General features: G+C 32.0%; 3 protein-coding genes across 5 annotated transcripts; 1 reads left to right on the forward strand and 2 right to left on the reverse strand.

Annotated features, from left to right (window-relative positions):
- Positions 1–4,688: 4,688 nt before the first annotated feature.
- Positions 4,689–8,570, forward strand: FIO1 (methyltransferase). 3 transcript variants are annotated; one of them, XM_011003701.1, is made up of 8 exons: positions 4,690–5,017; positions 5,463–5,668; positions 5,747–6,203; positions 6,312–6,516; positions 6,982–7,089; positions 7,184–7,330; positions 7,409–7,478; positions 8,153–8,570. In XM_011003701.1, exons 1-8 carry the CDS (start codon positions 4,788–4,790, stop codon positions 8,230–8,232), a joined length of 1,503 nt encoding a protein of 500 aa, XP_011002003.1. In that variant the 5' UTR covers positions 4,690–4,787; the 3' UTR covers positions 8,233–8,570. The 3 variants fall into 3 exon arrangements, 2 of the variants coding, with proteins under 2 accessions (XP_011002002.1, XP_011002003.1); XR_839168.1 differs by lacking the exon at positions 8,153–8,570 and having other exon boundaries at positions 4,689–5,017; positions 7,165–7,330; positions 7,409–7,836; XM_011003700.1 differs by lacking the exon at positions 8,153–8,570 and having other exon boundaries at positions 4,689–5,017; positions 7,409–7,836.
- A 6,785-nt stretch (positions 8,571–15,355) lies between these two features.
- Positions 15,356–16,757, reverse strand: LOC105109102 (PLC-like phosphodiesterases superfamily protein). Its single transcript, XM_011003702.1, has one exon. The coding sequence runs from the start codon at positions 16,530–16,532 to the stop codon at positions 15,576–15,578; it is 957 nt and encodes a 318-aa protein (XP_011002004.1). The 5' UTR covers positions 16,533–16,757; the 3' UTR covers positions 15,356–15,575.
- A 1,904-nt stretch (positions 16,758–18,661) lies between these two features.
- LOC105109105 (pentatricopeptide repeat-containing protein At2g21090) lies at positions 18,662–21,040 on the reverse strand. The gene is given in 7 exon segments (XM_011003705.1): positions 18,662–19,202; positions 19,205–20,220; positions 20,223–20,282; positions 20,285–20,368; positions 20,371–20,672; positions 20,674–20,818; positions 20,878–21,040. Coding segments are annotated over 7 exon segments (1,932 nt in total). The 3' UTR covers positions 18,662–19,040.
- Between the last annotated feature and the right edge of the window lie 2,450 nt (positions 21,041–23,490).

The raw sequence follows: 23,490 nt of genomic DNA on the forward strand, positions 1-23,490 counted from the left end.
GAAACTTGAAAAATTCATTAAATTAAAAAAATTAAAATAAATAATTAAAAAAGATAAAATAATCAGTTAAAAAATCTAGAAAAAATTTAGTTTAATTTGATTTCAGTTTCAAATATTTAAAACTATTTATACTAGACCGAATTTATTCAAACCGAATCAACCATCATTTAAAAAAAATAAAAAATACTATAAATAATCTAATTGTAATATATACTAAAACGCATTAATGTTTTATTATTGACTGCACAAACACTGATGCTTTAGTATTTTTTGTTTTTTAGCTTTATTTGTTTTTATACCTTTTAGTCTTTTTTTTAATTTAGTTTATTAAGAATAACCTAAACCAACATAACCCCCGCAGCCCTCCCTTTCTCTCTGCCTCTTATCTTTTTAAGTTTATCCATATATCTTATCTTTTCCATTATATTCTCTCCTCTCCCCCGATAATAAATTTATAAATTTCACCATTCACTTTAATTAAACTATATCCAGGCTCTTTGTCCATATGCTTCTCTTTCAAAGAGAGCCTTTGCTCAATTACTTCTTCAAAATGACTACGGCAGCATAAACATTTAATAGAAATGCAAAACTTGAGTTTTGTCATCTCAATATTTTCGCACTCCCAATAAGAGAAGAGTAAAGACCCCTATAGCGGCATCTGAGTTTGCTGACATGCTTCTTATTAGCTCTTCTGCCTCTCCAAGGAGTCTTGCTGTGCCTAGCACATCAACCATGCATATATGTTTTCTTCCAGTCTTAATTGATATCTAACTTTTATTTTCCTTAATATTTTGTGGGGTATTTTGGGTGTGTTTGCCTTTTCTATTATATTGTAATTTACAACTCTAATTTTACTTGTATTTTAAATAGGATTCAATCATGTTTTAGTCATGTTTTAGTCATGTAAAGTGGAACAAGTTTCTAAACAACACAAATTGATTTTACTTCTTGATTTTACTGGTTTTTAAATAACAAAATTTAAATCAAACAGAATTAAAACTAATCAATTTAAATCAATATTAATTTAAAATTTAATTTTTTTTTTTAATTTGGTTAATTTTTCCATTTAAAAATTAAACCAAACAAAAATCAATCAGCCCCACCTTGAATTCTTAAAAAGTGAGGTACCTCTACCATTAAGAATTCTAGGAGGCAGAATCGCCGCTAATCTCACGTAGGACTCGAAACCAGGCATTCAACGAGAGGAATGACAATCTTTGCCAGTAATGGAGTTGATAATACAAGGCCAAAGCTATCAAGTTAGAGTGCACCTCCTTATAGTTTGTGAAATTAAATGTAATAGTATCTGGTTAGGATGAGTCTCCAGGGAAGAATTACTGTCTTATCCATTACAAGCAAAATAAAGGACAGGGCCATGGTCATCTTGTTTCATTACACTTGTGCAATCCCTTTAAAGATGACCATAGACAAATGAAAACGTAAGGCAGAACACTACATCTTAAAGGATAAGACATTTCCTTTTGTCCTTTTTACCTTTCCCTTTTCCCTTTTTCCATTTTTCTTGCCGGGAATGGGAACAGGACACTGTTGTTGAATGAAATTGAGACGCTGAAAAATCTAATCGCCAGTAGATAAAGAACACAAGCAATAAACAGAGCAGCATTTGCTTTTGAAAGCTGGTTTTGGCTCATTAATTGTCGCTTTTAGCCGTACTTTATGGAGCCATGTGTTAGCTATTATGAAAATCAAGAAACTTTAGATCGACTTTTAGCTGTAATTCTAAATAGTGTTTTTTTTTATATATAAATCACTTTAACATATTAATATTAAAAATAAAAAATATATATTATTTTAACATAGTTTGGAATTTTTAAAATAAAAATGAAGCTAAAAATCTATTTGGTTTCACGTGTAAAACGTATATGGACAGTTTCAATGAAATTCTTTTTTTCTTGAGCAAAAATAATGATGGTTGATGAAAGTTGGGATTCTTGACGGCGAAAAGTAAAAAAAACTCTCAATGGCTCAAAGAAAAAGTATTGTGCTTTTAGATGGTAATTTGATGCAGTCTTGTATGCTATATAGTTGGTGCTGTGTCCCTTTCTGTTTTCTCTTTGGAAGACAAGCAATTGATAAACAGGAATGGCGATTAGAGGGTTGGGTCTACCAAAGATCCACCAAAATATCATGTGATCCCATCGTTCGATTGTGCACTTTTCTCTTGGTTTAGGCCACAACATCTTGTAGTGTTGGACGTTGCCTTAGATTACAGCATCTGAAATTCTCCAGTTCTTTTTTTTAAAAGAAAAATCTGAGGCACTTACCAAAAAGAAATTTTGATAAAAATAGTATAGTTGAGAGAAAAACATGATCCTTAATTGTATTTTTTATACACTTGTATTTTTCAATTTATATATATATATATATATATATATATATATATATAAAATATGATTTAGAGCCATGGTTACAAAGCATATATAAACAACACTCTATTCTTTATAGTAGCTTACAGAAAACAAACCCTTAAGAATAAAAAAAACTTAAAATAAAATCACATTAAATCACTCAAAACAACCTTTAATCCTTCACAAAAACACTAGAATTATCTTTCCTTTATCTAGAGTTTTTAAACTTGATTCGCTTGAAAACTCAAGTTTCAAGTTTTGACCAGATTGCTGAAGTTAATTCTAATTTTAAAAAAAAAATTAAAATGATATCATTTTGATAAAAAAAGACAAACAAAAATCAACGAGTTGCAACTGGATTTTTTATTAAGTTTTGCCGGGTCAACTAAGCCAGCTAGGTCACCTCGAATTTTGACTTTTCATATTTTTTTTAAAGCTGGCTTGGTTCCAACCTTAGGTTGGCAGGGTCTCGGGTTGACTTGCCAGACCGAACCGGATTCAAAACTATGCTTTTATCTCCACAGGTTTTTTAATTTTTTTTATTGTGTAGTTATGCAACTATGCTAGAGTATACATACTTTATATATTTGATAATATACTTTTTACGGGTCTCAATAAGACATATATGTCCCTGTTCTACCTACTATTATTGGAGGATTTTAAATTCATTTCACTATATAGCTAGGGTACGGGGAGATAGAATACGAGCAACATGCATGTTAGATTCAAAATATCGTGTATATTTCTTACTATTTTATAGACTTGAACAAAATTCTTGCGTTTTATTTATGAATCAATAATTCATATTTACTTTATATTAGGTTGAGAATTTGTTATATGATGGTCGAGGTGTTGCGCTGATCTTCATGATCTTGATGATGATGAAGGACTTATTCATTATTATGTATTTTCTTGGCTCGAGACATATTATTTTATATTTGACATGTTAGGAGAGACGTTGAGCCTATATAATATTGTCTTAAAGGATGAAACCATATAAATAGATAGAAATTGTGCTAACCTATCCATTTGTTGTCACAGAATACATAAATAGGCATAAATATATTATTATGTTGTGTTATTTTTTTTATTTAGAGTTATTTTTTTATTATTACTTTTGTAATATTATTTTAGCTAATTATCATGTTGTCTTGTATATTATATATTTTCACATTTATTTTAGATTAACATGATTTAAAATTGTTAATTAACAGGTAAAAATATGAACAAGTTGTTTAAAATTTTAAATCATCATTTTATAAGTTAAAAAATACACATTGTTATATTTTATTATTTTCATTATCTATTATCTTTAAAAATAATTAATAAAACCAATGTTTAAAAATAACATGCGTTAATTTGAGATTATAATTAACATATAAAAATGATGTTAAAATATTGTACTTTCAATCATGGGTTTAAAATTTGGTAATTTATGTTTTTTTTTTTGCTTCAATTTGTGGGAGTCTAAAGTTTGTTTTATGTTAAATTTGGGGTTGAAATTAGATTAAAATTATGTTGGGATAACACAACCATTATTCGTATTAGCATTCGTGTGTTAAAGAACTAGAATTGTCATTAATAATTATTTAATACATATGTTATTTAAAATAACAGTTTTTTAATATAATTGTTATTTCAATTAACAGTTTATTATAAAAACCATAATTTTTATTAGCGATTGAGTGAAAATATGCTATTTTTTCAATGTCTATCAGTGCTATAACATGAAATCTTTTACAAAAGTATGCTAATCTGGTAAAAGACCCAAAATTTTTGCCATTAAGAAGCATAACCTTCATTAATTGCTAGTAAAACTGAATTAAGTTTTTCATCACTTTCATTTGACCAAAATCCATAGATTTCTAGAATAGCAGTAGCTAGTAGCTACTCTTTTCTGGGTGGAGGGTGCGTTTAACCAAAAGGCCTAAGGCCCATGTAGAAAACCCTTAAGCCCCTGGACCCCAGTTTATGGAAGAAGAATTAGCCCAGCCCTTCAAAGTCTAATAACCCAAACCCAAAGACTAAGTTATTTAGGTCTTTTCCATTTCTTGTTTTTGTTTTTCAAAAATTTGAAAAATATATATATATAATATAAAATTGAGAATAATTGTAGAATAAAACAGAAAATATATAATATTTATCATGTAAAAATCTTGAAAATATTGTTTTAGAAAAATAGAAAATAAAAACCAAAAAAAGGTAACTGACCATGAATTTTCATTTTGCAAGGCTAATTGCCCAAGATGTTCCAAGAGCCCAAAAGCACAAAGACCAAGCTGAACCAATCCAGTCCATCATAAAAGACACGTCGTCGACTAGGAGAACTGTTCCTCATCTTTCTCTGTAAATAGTTCAGGTTTTGCTGCTTCCATTCTCTCTGCTCTCTGGAATTCAGAAAAAAGAAAGAAAAAAAGAATGCCAAGCAAGAAAAACAAGAGAAAGAGACCCGAACGACCCACCATCCACCCCAAAAACAAATACTCCGATAACCCACCTGATTTTTCTGTCTTAGCTTCTCTCTATCCGTCTCTCAAGCCTTTTGTTTTTTACTCTCGCGATGGTCGACCTCGAATTGACTGGACCGATTTCAACTCGACCCGAGAACTCACCCGGGTCCTGCTTCTCCATGATCATGGCCTCAACTGGTAGCAGTCATTTCGACTCTTTTAACTATATAAACGATTTTTTGTGTAGTGTAAGCAAGACCCATGTAGTGAAAACTGTGAAAGTTAGAATCTTTAGGTTCTTTTGTTATTAATCAGCCATAAAGATTGAAACGTTTTTGTGAATTTTAATGTTGTTTTTTCATATGTTTTTGGTCTATGAGATTGCTTGGAGCTGGGGTTTAAACTCTCTAGGTGCATTTTTATGTTACTTTGTTGTGAATGAGTAATGAAGACTTAGTCTTTGTTTTTTTTTTTTGGTGTATGTGTGAATGTTATGGTTGTTTTTTAAGGTTAGTTTGGTCTATGATGTTGGTTGTAGTTCGGTTTATGTAGCATTGATGTTTCTTTTCTTATGGTTTATGGGGTTACTTGTATTTGTTGGGTTTTTGTAAATTAAATGTCTTTTGTCAATTGAACATTCTAGGTGGATTCCTGATGGCCAGTTGTGCCCTACAGTGCCGAATAGATCGAACTACATTCATTGGATCGAGGATCTTTTGTCATCGGATACCATTCCAAAGAATAACAACAATGGTGATATTGTGAGAGGTTTTGATATAGGCACTGGAGCTAACTGCATTTACCCTCTACTTGGTGCCTCTCTTCTTGGATGGACTTTTGTTGGGTCAGGTAGCTTTTCTTTGGGTCATTTATGGATCAGTGTTGCTCATAATTTGTTTTATAATATGTTGGTGATTCTGGTTGCAGATGTGACTGATGTAGCTGTGGAGTGGGCAGAGAAAAATGTTAAATGTAATCAACATATATCAGAACTAATTGAAATCAGAAAGGTCACAGATTGTCAAGGCGCTATTCCTATTGAAGATTCAAATTGTGGAGAGTCGGTCAATTGTGAAAATAAAATGGATGGAAATGCAACTATGGTCGAGGAGGTAGAGCTTTCGTCCTCATCTTCTTTTGATCCTCCATTGGATATGAATAAGAAGTATTCTGGACCACCTTTACTTCTTGGTGTAGTCAGAGATGGTGAGAAGTTTGATTTCTGCATGTGTAATCCCCCATTTTTTGAGACCATGGAGGAAGCAGGACTCAATCCCAAAACTTCTTGTGGTGGGACTCCCGAGGAGATGGTTTGCCCTGGTGGAGAGAAGGCTTTTATCACTCGTATAATTGAAGATAGTGTAGTGTTGAAGGAGTCCTTTCGGTAACTTCTCTCACCTGTCACATTTGCTATTATTGATATCCAACATGTCTGGCCATCTGGGTACTCAGTTCTGGAATATTGATCTCTATGCTTATCTTTTGTTTGAAGGTGGTTTACTTCAATGGTTGGAAGGAAAGTGAACCTCAAATTCCTCACCTCAAAGCTTCGGGAAGTTGGAGTCACTATAGTAAAGACCACTGAATTTGTCCAAGGGCAAACATGTCGGTGGGGGCTTGCTTGGTCTTTTGTGCCCCCTGTCAGGAAAGTAATATCTCCTCTGGTGCAGAAGAATAGCCTATCTTTCACTCTTGAGGTATGGATATGTCCCTCTCAATTTAACTCTCTTGTAAATTTGTCCCCAAAATTATTTATTGATTACTCCAACTATACCTGAAGCAACAGGGAGGCATGGATCTTTCTCATGGCATATACTCAATCAGCCACACTTCTTGTTCTTATCCCCCTTAAAGTCTGAACTTGTCCAGGCATACACGCACATTGTATGAATTTGCATATAGATGCATATGTCCCTTTGCTTATACAGTTTTAGAGTTTGAACACTAGAATCCTTCCTTCTCTTTTGGTGCTATCATTGCTGTGTGATTACAGCATGAACCATTTTCTGAAGAAAGTGGCAGCATTGGCTACCAGATATACTTGTTTATCCAAGCTTGCAAAAGAAATCAGTGCAGCATGACTTCCCAAATTTTATACTAATACCATGTGATCTGTTAGTTTTGTACTAATGCATCTCAAGTGGATTTTGACTGCCTAGCAGGGTCTTCAACGGCAATTCAGTGCCTTTCATGTATTACAATCTATTGAGTCCTTTTTCTGCCTTGGGGGTGCATCCTGCAAATTGAATGCCTCTTCATTTGTTGTTGATGTAAGAACCATGATTCTTGGGTTACTTAGTTTTCTGTCTATGCTGTTTTTCATATTTCTGTGTCCTTACATGCAGTACTATCTCATTTCACTAGATCACTGCCTCAAATGACCAGTGCAAAGCAATCCTGAGGGACGAGGCAAAGCATCCCAATGGAGCTGCCACTTGCAACCCTTTGGAGGCATTCCATAGTTCGAGTTATTTGCACCCTCCTTCAAATAACTTATCTTTTCGCATTTCGGTATGCTCACCTCCTTACCTGGCTTGAATAGAACAGACATTAATAAATTTATATATGACTGCCTTGTGTTCCTGCCAGGTGTTTCAGCAAATCCCAGGCACCCTTTTGGTGAAAGCATCATTACAGCATAAAGATGGCCCAGTCCCAGGTTTTAGGCTACCACTCCTTTTGTGTCTTTTTGTCAAATATACTAGGAGTAACCCCACTAATTTGATATTTACGAAAGAAATTAGTCTTCAGATCCTACTTTCTAACTTTGTTAAATTGGTGTTACTTTATGTTGAGTTCTTGGGTTGTTTTTGGCACTAGTATTCTAATTGATAATCCAGAAATTGGAGGAAACTCCAAGACATAAGTTTTATAGAGAAAAGGCCACTCTCAACTGAATGTGGTCTGTTTCAGCCATGTATAGTCATTTGGAGATTCGGTGAACTCAGTACCACATGTATGGTTTCTTGATAGGTTACTGCCATGAAATTTTTAAGATAGGATGATTAATTGTGAAAGTTAGTACCTGAGGGCTTATGAACTAGATAAATAAGAACTAGCATTCACCATCATGCCTCCAATCTTTATAGTTGCAATTGCGGTAACCTATTGAGATGAATAGCGAAACATATGAGGTGCGAGTTCATCAAATCTTTGCAGACGCGTGCATGGTTGAATTACACAAAATTTAGTCGAGGCTCGCCTTGTCTCTTGCAAAACTTGTGTCAATGCTTCCTGAAATTATTGGATTCTCAATGAGAATACTCCTGCAAAAGATTGTTGTTTTCAAATTTTCATAACTGATGTATTAAATTCTCGGGCTTTCTTTTACAGGAGTGTTCTCATTGATAATCCAACAATTGGAGAAAACTTTGAGATGCAAGTTTTGTAGGGACAAGGCCACTCACAACTAAATTGCATCCGATTCAGCCTTCTACAAGTTTTTAGAGATGGGATGAACTTGAATCATATATATGGTGTCTTGATAGTTTTCCACCATCAAACAGTGAATTTTAGTCTGTACCTGTCTAGTTCAGAGGTTCATACAGCTGAATTGTATACCGTAGGTCTGACTAGCTCTTTTACTGAGTTGTAATGTGGTGTTGGTATGTACATCATTTTCCTGTAGTGTCTGTATCCCTGAATTTCTTTTACTTTTGTTTTTTAGTCCTGTTGCAAAATTCTCATTTCACTGCTTTGTTATGTGCTAGATCTTCGAGTTTAGTTGTTGGGACGTAGCTGGTTTTTGCTTTTTCTTTTTTACTCTCTACAATTGTGCCTTGGTTTATTCTCTTTATTAACAATTCCCTTAATGATATTGCTTTGAGCTTTACAAGTGAAATTGATTCTTATTATTATCCATTGCAACTAGTAAAAAAGAAAAAAAAAAAGAAAAGAGGGGGAGAGAGAAGAAAAGAAAATAAAAAGGATAATATCATTGACATGTGATGCATGATGGCTTGTCTTTTTGGCATTCCAATGAGAGGTCTATTATCAATTAGTAGAGGAAAGAAAGACGTAGGTGTAAGGGAGGAAAAAGAAGTACTGTTTTTTTAATAAAAAAAGTAGCATGGTAAACATGAAGATATAGTAAAATAATATCATTTAAAAAAGATGTGACAAAATACGCGTAGTTTCACCATGCCATGCTTTATAGTTAGTAAATGTTGCTATTAGAAAGCGTAACATAGTTAAATTTCATGTTTTTAAAACATAATTTAAGATGTCATGCGTCTGCATCTCGGTATCAATTAAAATATATAATTTTCAGATCAAAGAACACATAGACATTGTCTCTCTCTCTCTCTCTAAAAAAACTGACCAATACCCTTAGTTTCTCTCTAAAAAAACCTATAAAACACTTATATTTTTCTTTTAAAACAATAAAAAATTGTGTTTATCCTTAGATGTTTTATATTAAAAATCTATCATTACCTTTGTTCTTGCCGTAGCCACCATAACCTTTTTTCTTATCCTACAAGCAAGGTAAATATCCTAAAACATTATAAATTTATATTTGAGTTAGTTGAAATGAAATAATTGTTTGAATTAAATTTAGGATTTATAGTGAATTTAAGATTTGTTGAATTAATGTTAAGTTTTGTTGAATTAATATTAAGTTAGTTAAGATTATCATAAATTAGGGTTGATTTGATATAGTTGAACATGAAAATGAGTTGAATTAATTATGTGTTGCTTTTAATTGATGTTAAGATGTTGAATTAGGGATTTTGTGTGTATTTTGGGAATTTGATTGAATTTAAAATGAAGTTTGTCAATTAGGGTAGAGGTAATGCAATTTAGTTAAAATAACGTCCAATTAACCAAAATCCAATTTTTTTTTTTTTTTTATAAAATCTCTTATAGTGACATTATTGTTCATGATGTGAACAATAGTATTGCATACAATGTCTAGTGCATTTTGTTGTTAAATGATAATTTAAATATGTTGTATGCCTATATGAAATAAACCATTTGTCATAGATTGGGTGAAATTAAAATGAAATTGATGTTGAAATAACTTTGAGGTGTCAGATTGTTGAAGATTAATATTATCCTGTACTGGTTGTGTGTAATGGTAGCTTTAAGACAATGATTAATTCTTTCATCTAAAGTAGTTTGAATATGATGATATTGTATATGGTTAGTCGACTAAAATTTGTGTCTCATCCTAACTTTTGCTAGTCTTTCAAATTCAATTAGTAGAGCTAGAGATACTTTATTGTTGGATGATTAGTTGCAAATGATAAATGATATTGTATTTGAAAATTCATTTACTGATCAATATAGATTTGATTATTCTGAGTCTAGTGACAATGAAGATGATGATACATTCGACTCGAATGTGATGGTGAATGTTGATGATAATGATGATGTTGATAATGAAATCGTACATTTTGTTCTTGAATTTGGAGATGCTTCTAGGTTTAGTTTTATTATTTCTAATGATTGGGTACTTAATTATAGATGTATGCTAGAAGGGTCTAATTTGGAGGTTAGATAAATATTCATTAGTAAAAATGAGTTGATTAATGCAATTAAACGATGACACACATTGCACATTCAGTTGAATATTGAATCTAATGGTCAAACTTTATATTTGTTCAATTACAATGTGTGTAGACACCTGAATGTAAGTGCTATTTGTATGGGGGTATCATAAAAGGTTGAGTTTATTTGAGGTAGCAAAGTTAAAAAGGTAATATATATTTGTTTCGACCCTTATAAAAAAAGACCACCATCAGCTTGATGTAATTGTTATTGCTAATGTTATATCAAGTATCGTCTTAAATAAGCTTTCAATGATAGTTGTAAGCATACATAATGAAATAAAATTATATTACATAAAATTTCATATGACAAAGTATGAGTTGCAAAATAGGAGGTGATTGGATATCTTTCTGGTTCACATGAGATGTCTTTTGAAAAATCATCTAGGTTGTTATTGAAAATTAAATGAATTAAGTCCTGGAACAATTGTTGATTGGATGCACAGAGGACATCTTGATGATAGTATAATTGTTTTTTAAAGAGGATTTTTGGTTATATGAACCTTCTATTAAAGGTTTAAAACACTGTAAACCACTTATCAATATTAATGACACATATTTGTATCAATGATATGATGTGAAATTATTGATTATAGTTGCTTTTGATGTAAGTAATGAATTATTCCTTTTGGCTTTTGTAATTTTTTATGAAGAAAATTATTTTAATTGGAGATGATTTTTGCTTTGCATATAAAGATACGGTATCAGTAATAGAACAAGTATTTGTATAATATGATATAGACTTGCAAGCATCAAGAATGGTTTAGAAGAAGTTTGGTTTTAATATATATTTGATTTTAATAATGTATTCATTATTATTGTAAGTATATTTGATTTTAATATATATTTAATTTAATTATCATTAAAAATATTATATATGTTAAACGTCCTTATTCGATATCGATCGGAGGACGTGATAGTTTTACTTGGACTACCTATTGATGGACGGATAATCACATTTACTGGCGCTTATAATCAGATTATGTTATACAAACAATCATTTGGATTGACACCCCCTTTTTATGAATTGAAAAGGGGTAACATTCATCTTAAATGGATTGAAAAGATATTTACAACACCTTCATATGATTTTGACGACGATATCTTATAAAGATACAAATTAAATTATGATTTGAATGATATTTACATGTGTTGATTATTTTTTACATTTGCGTGAATTATTATGATAATTTTAATATATTGTGCAGGTATGTTAGAGCATATATATTGCATTTGTTTACCAATATATTATTCATGGGTTTTATAGTGAGATATGTGCCATTAATTTATCTAATGCTCTTGGATGACTTTGATGTCATTTCCACATATAGTTGGAGATCTCTTGTCTTAGTATGTTAGCATAAACATTTATGTTTGACATGCATGGAGACGGTCACATAGGTTAAGGCAAGGTTGTCATAAACACTTTTTTGACACAATATATAATATACAATATAAACTCAAATCGTAAACTTAAATCATAAAATTACAAGTAAAATGTTTTAACTAATTATATATTAACAATTTTAGTTAAGTAGTAAATAATAACCTAGTATGGAGTTTAGTGGTTGTTTAATAATATGATAAATCTTATTTTTTAAAATGTTTTTTAACTTTGAAATGTATTAAAATAATATATTTTTTATTTTTTAAAATTTATTTTTAATATTAGTATATTAAAACAATTCAAAAAAATAAATTAAAAATTTAAAAGTAATTAAAAAAATTCAAACCCCCCCAGGTCATCACTAGTTAGTATAGATAAAAGGTGAAGACTAGTGGTGACTTAGATCTTTGTAGTTAGTGGGGCTGCAGGAATTTAGATTTTAAATAAAAAAAGGAATTTAAATTTTAAATAAAAAAAATGGAAATTTCATAAATAGAACACAACATCAAAGTCAATCATGAATAGTTGCCTAAGTCTTCAACTTGGCAAATCCTTAGCTGTTGAGAAACCTTATATGCTCATTTACACACACAACACAATACCATCCCTATAGAGAGAGAAAAGAAGTCCACATAAACCATTAATTCATGAAAATCTAGATGGAAACATAAACCATTAATTCATGAAAATCTAGATGGAAAGAGAGTTTGTTTGTGTATATTTCTTTTCAAGAAATGGCAAAGTAGAGTTCTTGTTTCTTGATTTCAGCCACAATCTTGATCTCAATGGCGATAGACTTATCATCCACCATTCAAGGAAATGGGGAACTGGAAATCACCATTTGGAGCGGATTCCTACCACTACTGTCACTAGATAATCAATTTGCAACAAAGGGGTCTATAGTAGAGTGCATGACTGAGGATGTAGAAGAGTTTGAGATGGACATAAAGATCAACAGGCGTATTTTAGCAACTAACAAATACACAGAGAGTTGAAGAGTTTGTCAAATTCATAAACTCAGTCCAAGTTGATCGAGTTTGCTAGTTTTCGAGTTTCTAACTCGATTTTACATAGTATATATAAGTTAACTCATAAAATCATGCAATTTTACGAGTTAACTTGCGAGTTTGACAACCTTAGGTTAAGGGATGTTGCGTATGATTTTAAAAGTTAACTTACGAGTTTGACAACCTTTGGTTCAGGGATGTTGTTCATATATGAATCAAAAAATTTGATTATAACTATTAACATTCAATATTTATCCTTAACAATAAATAATTAACTTGTTTTTATTTAATAATAGTTATGGTCTTGTGAGCATCTTTATGTTGGTCAGCTATAAATACTGAGATTGTTGTTAATGATCCAGACCATAGGGGTTATATTACAGCTTCCATTAGGGTGTTGTTATTGCAAAGTTATTTTGCAATGTTAATGCAAATTTGTATTGTCTAATTGCAACTTTTAAAAATACAATTAAAATTACATGTATTTATAATGTTGGTGGTGTGCTAGTAGAATATTTGAAAAAAACCTATCACATGTATTTATAATGTTGGTGGTGTGCTAGTAGAATATATGCTATCCAAATATTTTATGAACTATTTTTAAAATAAAAAAATTAACTTCACTAAGCTATTGTTGTTTAATATTTAAGAAACTTATATTTTATAGGTTATGTGGATGCTTTATTCGGACTAAAGATTAATAGTTGCTCTGGCTGTTTGTATTAACGGGATGAATATATGGACATTAGTTGTCTAGCAAATATTTTTTAAGATGATCGAGTTACATTACCTAGATTAGGTAATGCTAAAATTCAGCTATAAATATCACATTTCAGTTGACATTGATACAAGTTATGCTTTGCACACCATAACTCATCAGGATATTATGACTGATTAACCTGCCATGGAGCTTATTTATCACAATGAAATGCACGAATGAAGGTGATATTTTGAGATATACATCATGTGATTAGAGATGAAGAGTATTTGATTTGGTACATGAATATCACATGTCAGGTCATTATTCTGGATCTCGATTAGGTTCTTCTAATTAGATAAATGCAGTATGAGCAACATGCACAACATATTCAAAACACGTAAGTAATTAAGTCTTGTATAATTAATATATGTTGAAAATTGAGTTTTATGAATTGATTTTGTAATTTGTCATGAGTGTTTTATTAATATTAGATTGGTTTCTTGCTATGGGAAGGTCGAAAGACCACATCCATGCTTCGTAATATTGATAAAGAAAATAAAAGTTACATGTATGCGTCCTAGTGGTTAATTGTTTGCCACACTGGATTTGATACCTTTAGAGAGAGAGATTAACTTTTGATGATGTCATGGTAGATGAGGAGGCCGCTCAGACAGATGCAATATTTGGATCTATTTGAGCTATTAATGAGCTCGAATCATCAAATAGATAGTGTAGATAAATAGATGAGTTATGTTTATATATTTTGGATTTTAATAACTAGAATATTATATTATTAAAGTATTTCAAATTTATTTTGCATGTAAATATTGTTTTTATTCTTGAAACTACTTGTGATTATGATACATGAGAATTTGTTGAGTTTGGTGAGAACTTGTTGAGTTTGGTTATTGTGGTTCTTTGCAAGGTTTTTAAAGCAGGATAAAATTGTAAGTATAGTTTTTATAGATGTGAAACTTTGTTCAAATTATAAAATTTTTTATTCTCTAAAATGATTAGTTAAATTAAAAGTGAGATTAACAAGGTAAATATTTTTTTTTTGTTGGATTTGAATGTTAGGAAATTTGTCATTGGAAGGGATAGTAGCCTCGCTATCAATTTTTTAGCCTAATTAATCGATCAATTCATATAAAAAAACTATAATTTTTTATTAATTTTTTTGTTAAAATATATTTTATACATCAAAATATGCATATTTCCTTCTAATAATATTATTAGTTTACATGCACATGGAAATGCAAGCATATAGCATGTACCACCTCCTGGAGAAGGTTTTTTAAAACAATTAGGGTCTTTTCTGATAAATTATCATAAAATGAAACCAATTTTTTTTTCTCAGGTTTTAGGCCAACCAGATGTTGATTATTCATGAGAAGTTTTTCTTTTTAGCAATTTGAGCTTAGATAAGAACATGTGATGATAACAAGTGGAGCAACAAAGCCTCCCATCTCTTTTCAAAGCCTCCCATCTCTTTTCAGCAAATTGAGCCTGGATAAGACCAGCTTGGTATGTGAACCAAAATCATCTTATGAAGTTATAATAGCTTGTTTTCCTTAATGATTTGAAAATCCTCTATTTCTATGTTTATTTTATAATAATAATACATGTATATTAACTAATTTATAAGTTCTTAAAATTAATAATTATATAAATTTTTAAGAAATTTTATAATACTTAAATTAACAATCTTTTAAAAATAAATTTAAAATTTAATAGTTAAACTAAACCATTCAGGATTGAAAACCCTCTACTTTCATCATCTTATCAAGTTAGTTTCTACATGTGAAGCTGTGATGGGCAATATCAAAGGCTGAATTCATCAAATCGCAACAGTAGGTAGGCAGGTTTTAAAAGGTAAAAGAGCAATGCTGGAAAGAACAAAAACAAATGTGTGCCGATCAGAATCTTCCAGCACCAACATACAAATCCTTTATACATCACAAACAAATAATTTAGCATACATACAGACAAATGAACAGTCTGCCCCATTAAGGATAATGGAGCACTTCTTCCACCCAGAAACTAATCACATGAGATATTGGCTCATAATAAAAATGTCTAAAATGAGAACAAGAAATCCGGAAGATTAGACAAATTAAGCCTTCCCTTCAACCCTTGCCTGTGTTAATCCAACACATGCTTCAACAAAATCCGCATCAATAAAATCTGTAGAGAAGATCTGCAACTTATCAGCACAGCCCTTTGATACGCACTGTGTTATGAACAGCCTAGCGTATCCATGAATCCGGTTTGTCACAGGTTTAACACACACAATTGGATTATCTGCTTGTGGTGTAACAGTATTTTCCACTCTATAAAAGAATTTCCTTGACGATACTGGTGGTTGCTCACTTAAATGCTTCATGTTACTTTCAAATTTGGTTGATGGCAGATCTGTGTCAATCCAGTTATCTTTCAAATATCCGGCGCTCCACAGCGGGCTTCCGTGTTTCGGAGCTGGTGATTTCCTTGGCTTCCATACACAAATTACCCTCTTTGGCAACAATTCTGCAATTGTCTTGCCAAAAACATTATCATCCTGATGGATCAGATATTCTCCAAGTTGTTCTTCCAAGTACTTGTCAAATTCTGGAGGATCATCATGACCAAACTCCGTCCTGATCTCAAGAATTACGATCTCTGACTGAGTTTCTGACAAGAATTTCTTGAGTTCTTGGATAACAACATCAACACTATATGTTGTCAAGATTCCATGGCAGACGCGACGATCTTCCTGAACCCTAACATCAAGGACTCTGGTGCCTACACAAAGCTGACGGTAGATGGACAAAGACTGGCATTGAGCGAAAGGTCGAGTAATCATTGGGATGCCAATCTTGTTGGTAGCAGAATCATGGGTTCCAGGCCATACAATTTGGTTTATGTGAAGCTTCTCTGGGTTGAGCCCAGCCATCCAATTCTTCCTGTCAGAAGGGCGATAATCAGAACCAGGATACGTTTCTCCAGAGCTCCCTTCAAGATCAACGAGAGCTTTCTTCTCTGTTGAGATTGCTTTACGCTTTTCCAACTGTTTAGAGACCTGAGAACCCATTTTTTCTTATGTCAGGAAGAAGAAGAAGAACGTTGAGTTCTTCCTTTTCCTTGGCTTCTCTGGCTGTAGGTAGGTGGGCAGGCTTTATTGCACAGAAAAAGAATTGGTTTGTGGGTTTTAATACACAGCATTGTAACGTTAATTGGAAGTAATTACTATACAGTAAATACTTCTGAGATTATAAAAACAGATTAGGAAGCCCATTTCTTTCCCTCCAGAGAATTTTCCTTTTTTCCCGCAATAATCTTGATTATGACAAGGACATGCTTTGTTTCTTATGGTTTAGTTGGTTGCCTTGCTTGCATTATTGGTGTAGATTTATAATCCAGATAGGTTTCCTGGGTTGGTCCACATGTGTGGCTGTCCAAAACGATTTTGAGGCTTGCTGGTTCTGTGCAGCTTCGCCCACCTGCCTTACGCAAAACATGTGTCAAATCCACCATGGTAATAAAGGCTTTGCCCTTGATAAACTGCAACATGGCAGCAAAAACTACAGCTCCTTTCACATGGTTATTTACCCTAATGAACTTTTCAAACTGTGGTTTAACCACTTAATCATGTCCATAATTCAAGGTAATTGTCCTCTTCCATGACCTTTATAAAAGATGGAGGGGGCCATCTCTTGATTAAAAATCTTGGATAAAGGTCTTCCCCATTAAAAAAAGTCATGGATCAAGGTCTTCTTAATCAATCAATAGCTGTTTTCTTCACTTTTTTTTTCCCAGCAACTTCCTCACATTGATAGTATTGTACCTCATCAGTGATGCCCATACCTAAGTATCTTCCCATCCCTATCTTCTCATTGACCAGTTAACACTTGGCTGGACAGAGATCGAGCAACCAGATAGCTACAGCTTACAAGTTACAACAACTGCAAAAAGAAAAGAAACAGTCGACGAAGGAATATAAAAACTAACATGTGTTATGCATGAAAAAACTCATAAAACAGATATCAGCTCCCGAGCGCACATGGTGATACTAGTAAACGAGCTGAAAGGCATCCTTGAGATAACTGGATAGGGTTGATATCTTCCAATGGTAACATTTCACGTTTAAATTCCAATATATATTAAGAAAAGTTATGTAAATGCTTTAAAATGCGATCAATCCACTTAGAAGATGATTAGAGAAGGGCGAAATCTCGATATATGAAAACTCACAAAAGATGTCCCGAATATTATTAAAAAAAAAAAAAGAGGTCTTGAAAGTCTATCTCGAGACTTAAGAGGCCCTCAAGAGATGATGATTAATGTCTCTACTCGAATAGATAAGCAAGAAATTTCCGTGGATCTTGAACCTTGAGGTTTAATGGGGCCCGCCATGTGCATTTAGTATCCAGGGACCAAGCCACAATGATTCAAAGGCAGTCATAAGACGCAAGCTCCCTCCTACCGGTAGAAAATGGTTAATCTCGTGTCTGAATTGGAGATGTGGAACATGAGTACGAGGGCCAAAGGCAGGCAGCATCCATTGAATCATATATATATACCTTTTTTTTCTAGTTATAAAGAAGAAGCTCCCCTCTTAAGATAGTAGGGGGTATGAGTACCAGTCGAACCACAACCTCATTGGCATCCATTGAATCATGTTACTGCGGATATAAAATGCAAAAAATCATGATTTCACACACGTTCATCATGAAAGAGAACTCTTGCATTGCAGCGAGGACATCACTAGGCAATGGACTTCATGGAAATCAAACGCATTGTAAGATAGTTTAGACGTATTTCTATGAAATCAAGAAAGGTAAGTGGTCAGTGTTTGAAGTTATATACAACAATAATTAGGCGTAATATCTAACTTGTTCTTCCTCCTCTTCTGTCTTCAGAGTCAATTCCACTGACCTAACTTCTGTAGTTCCTTTGAAAATCAATCGATGGAATATTGATGAACTTGCCAGAACAGAAAAACTGTGCCGATTTCACTCAAGCAATAAGAACATCTAAAATCGAGAAAATCCCGACTGATGAAGCAGCTAAGAGATTGAATGATTCGATATGGATTGTATCATGTATCTGAAGTCCTTAACCACAGCCCCAACACATTCAAAATACTTTATGATGGACTGATGATGAATTGAGCTGAGCAAATAATAACTTTCGTGATATCAGAAGTTTCACAAGAGAAAATACCTGCAACCTATATGCGTTTATTCGATCAAGGCAGTAAAAGCCTCCATAGCCACAAAGCACAAACAATTATTGTACGTTACAAAGTAATCAAATACCACAACATGGAAAATGATTGCAAACAATTATCTCTGTATCAGTTTTATTTGATACGGTGTTATTCAAACAATGATTTTCCTATCTAATTACTGAAAGAAATTCCGGAGATGTAACGATGTGGACATTCAATTCTATGAGATGTGAATACAACTTTCAACACTAAAAGACCTCCTCAATGGAGTAGAAAAAAAATGTTACAAGTTCGGGAAAATTGTACCAAAAATACAACTTATGTAGGTATCCATCAATATTGCCCGGCAGAAGTAAAGATGAAAACCTTCTACCTTTCAGCAAGAGGTGATGAAACTTCCTCTTCCATCCAGCCAACTAATTGTTCCAAGAATGAATATATTACTTCTTTCAAAGGGTGTAACCTATCCGAGACAGTGAAAGCATGCACTGTATTTTCAATCTCTATCCGACTAAGAGCTCGGCTCCTTTCTTGCATGTCTCTCAATCATACATAAGCTGCCTGACCTTCTCTACCAGGTCCAATCTCCCAAGTTCAGCCTATACATTTGATAGCAGCATATAAGCTGCAGGGGACTGTGGCTCCAACTCTATATGTTGTTCAGCTACTTTTTTCCCAAACTAAATGTTCCCATGGATTCCACAAACGCTAATTAAAGCATTCCAAATCTCTGTTCATTGATCTTGCAGTGCATGTTCTCCCATCAACTTGTCAAAACGCCGTGCCTGACCCAAGAGATCAATCAAGCGAGCATAATGTTCTTGATTGGGAAAAATGACATTACCCCCAGTCATGGATTCAAGTAACCTAAACCCTTCCTCCACAAGACCCGCATGACTGCATGCATTGAAAATGACAACCAATGTCATCTTATCTGGTCTTAATCCATTTCCCACCATGTCATCAAACATCTGAATAGCTTCTTCACTGTGATCATGTTGTGCCAAAGCATAAATCATGGGGTTACACAAGACAACACCTTGCTTATTACCCATAAGATAAAAAACCAGCCTCGCAACTTCCGAACTTCCACATTTGGAATACATGTCAATAAGAGAACTCACAACAATTGTATTAGGTCTAACATTTGTTCTTATCAAGTAACCATCTATTTGCTTACCAAGGTTAACCGAAGCTATACTGGCACAAGCGCAAGGAATGCTAATAAAAGTAAGTCGATTCCGTCTAATGCCTAACACTATCATATTCATACACAACTCAGGTGCGTTGTACACCAAACCACGCCTAACATACCCAGAAATCAAAGCTGTCCACGCGACTGAATTCTCGTTAGGCGTCAAATTGAACAATACCCTAGCCACCACCATGTCCCCGCATTGTGCATACCCCAAAACCATCGTTGTCCTTGCAAGAACATCCTTCACATTCATCCCATCAAACAACCTCGTAGCATCACTCATCTCTCCACAATTTGCGTATGCGTCAGCAACCAGGCTTGAAATCACCATCTTACACAAAAATCCAGCGGCCCATGACCCTGTTTAACAAGTACCAATTCCTAAAACTTAACATAAACACTCAATAACCCGCAAAACTATACTCGTTATAACCAATCCCTAATCTCCTTAACTCCTTATAAAACCTTAAACCTTCACCAAAAAAGGGGCTTCGCCTTACCCAATAACCATAGTATTCCAGGAAACAACATTTCTCTTAGGCATTTTATCAAACAACTTCCTAGCTAGATTTGTCATGCCTGATTTAGCATACCTGGAAAGCATATTATTTCAAGAGTACAAATTTCTTGCGGTCATCTCATCAAACAACTTATAAGCACTAACATGATCACCGCACTGTACATGCATATGAATCAAATTATTGTATAAAAACGAACTGGGTCTTTTTCGTCCAATTAGTTTCAAATGAATATGAACCCATTTCCCTAACTTAAGAGACTTGCAATTTGCACATTGTTGTGTAAGGCAAATGAATGCCTTTGCATGATAAAATCTGAAGAGAAGAGACTGCCTGTGTGAGCTGGGATTGATTGGAGATGTTAGCGAAGGGTTGGGTTATGCAGGGAAGATTTTTAGCGATGTGACGTGTGGTGGGATTTGAGTGAAGTTCTTAGAGACTGGAGAGTTTTGGTGGAGGAGAGAGGAAGGGCATTGGAGAGGGAGGGAACCAATGAGAGAGTGGGCAAAGGATGCGTCGCTCTTCATTGGTGGCGGTGGAGGTGGTGGCTGGCCTTGAGGTCCAGTGAAAGGTGTAGTGGGGTCAGGGGTGGATGGTGGGCGGAAAGGGAAGGGTTGGGGACTTTCTGGCGGTCCTGGTTGGTGGGGACCCATGGGTGTCCTCCTATTGTTTTTCAAAGAAGAGGGAAGCCAATCTCTCTCACAATTTGCAACTAGTTATTTATTTATTTTATTCGGAATAAGGACAGTTCTAATATAATCTTCCATGGAAATAAATAAATAAGCTAAATTTATTAATGTATTTATTTGAATATGTTACAAAAACAAGCCTTTTAAAGTGGACATAAGCTTAAACAGTATTATGATAATTTGCATCTACGTTGTTGTCTGCGTCTAATGCACATTAAAGTAATTTTAAATTTAGATAAACCATCAATTTTTCTATCATATAGCTATTTTTTATATGTAAAAGTGTGAGATAACATGTAAAATTAAATTATATTTCATAGAAATTAAACTAAAATAGTGTGTAACATGTAAAATTAAATTATATTTTATAGAAATTAAACTAAAATTATGTCCTTATATATATTTTTTTAAGGCAATATCCAAACATTCAAAATTTTTACCTACTCTCTTTCATAGTATAAATTCATTGATTATTAATAAATAGGTTATCCAATCTGGATATATGAATATTTTTTTAAACTCGATAGATAATAAATAGAGTATATCTATTTTAAGTCCTACTTAAAACTTGTCTGAATTTAATTTGAAATATATATTTATTTTATATAAATATATTTTTAGAGGATTTAATTTTTTTAATGCAATATAGTTATACTCTATTTAAATATATTAACATAAAATAAGTAATATTTATTATTTTATTATTTAATATATTTATATATACTTCAAATATATCTATTACTATTTTTATTAATTAATAAATAATAGTAGATAATGAATACTTAAAATCCAATTATTAGTTTATAAATATTTAAAATTTTTATTTAATAAATAATAAATATAATTATAAAAAAAATTCAACCCGTGAATACGCATTGAAATCCTCAAAGATTATCTGGCAACTTATTTTTTGAATTCTAAGTAAAAGCATCATGTTAATTTGGGTGCTCACAGGAAGTGATAACATCATGACTAAAACTCTTAATTTTATATTCGAGCTTTCTAATAGGTGGAGCAGTTAGTCATAATAAATTTATATATTTTTAAAATTAAAATATATATTAACAAAAAAAAATTAAAAGAGAAGGAGTTATATACTCTTTTTTATAAAATATTATTTATTACAATAATACCTTGTTTTTTTTTTAATTAATTTTTTTTAAATATTTAATTTATTTTTCATTGGATTATTTCACTCACATGATATGAATCATGAATTTAATGAGTTAATATAAACTTATTTTTTTAATTATTTTTTTAATGTCGCTCTTTTAATAATGGGTTAAATATATATAAGCATTGATTCAACACATTAATATTGAATTTTTTATATTAGATTATACTAATTTTATGATATAAATTATAGGTTTAGTCTGTTAATCCAGTTGATTCGTGTTTTTTTCTTTTATTTAATTAATTTTTTTTTCTATATAATCTTTTAATATCGAGTTGATTGTGATTAAGTTTTATAATTTGTTTTATTTTCTTTTTATTAAGTTATTTTAGCTATTAATATCTAAGAATAGTGCTTAATGAGTTAACCTAAGTTAATTTGAGTTGTTTTTATGTTATTTTTTAAGTTGATTTTTTTTTTATCAATTTCATCATTCACTATTGGATTGTTTGGAGATTGAGTTTCATAATTTGTTTTATTTGCTTTCTACGAGAATATATTAGTTTCATGATAAGGGCCACATGTTTTGATATTTTAGCCCTAGTTAAATCTGGTTATTTTTTCAGTTTCTTTCTAGGAGATTATTTTTGTCTTATAAGTTTTTCAACATTGAATATTTTTTATTAGGTTGTCTGTGTCTCATGACCTTAGTAGCAGGTTTAACAGGATAATCCAATTGTCTTATTATTTTAATTGATATTTTTTTTTAATTTCATCATTTAATATTATGTTTGATTAATAAATAAACTTCATGATTTATTCCAGTTTGCTTTTTATTAAGTTATCTAAATCTCATGACCCGATAATAATATTTAATGAGTTAACCCAGGTTGACTTGACTTATTTTTTGTATCATTTTTTACTTAAAAATTTTATAAACTTTATTATTCAACATTGTATCTGACAAGGTCAATTAGGAATTGAGCTTTTATAATTGTTTTGTTTTTCTCTTTGTGAGGTTATCTTAGTCTTATGATTAGAGTCATATAATTGATAGATTAACTTTATGTCAAATAATATATTTTTTTTCTTTGTATAAGGTTATTTCAATTTTATTAGAGGTCATGAGTTTAATGAATTGACTCTTGATCCCTTGTATTACATTATGATTATAATGAAAGCTGTTTCTCAACTATCTTTTCCTGTACTTTTCTACATCAATTTGAGCTTAGTTTTAAATACATCAAAATATACTATTACCTTGTTAATTTGTATTTATTTCTACATTTACATTGATATA

The sequence above is a fragment of the Populus euphratica genome, unplaced genomic scaffold (assembly GCF_000495115.2).
Source record: "Populus euphratica unplaced genomic scaffold, PopEup_1.0 scaffold589.1, whole genome shotgun sequence".
Classification (NCBI taxonomy): Eukaryota; Viridiplantae; Streptophyta; class Magnoliopsida; order Malpighiales; family Salicaceae; genus Populus; species Populus euphratica.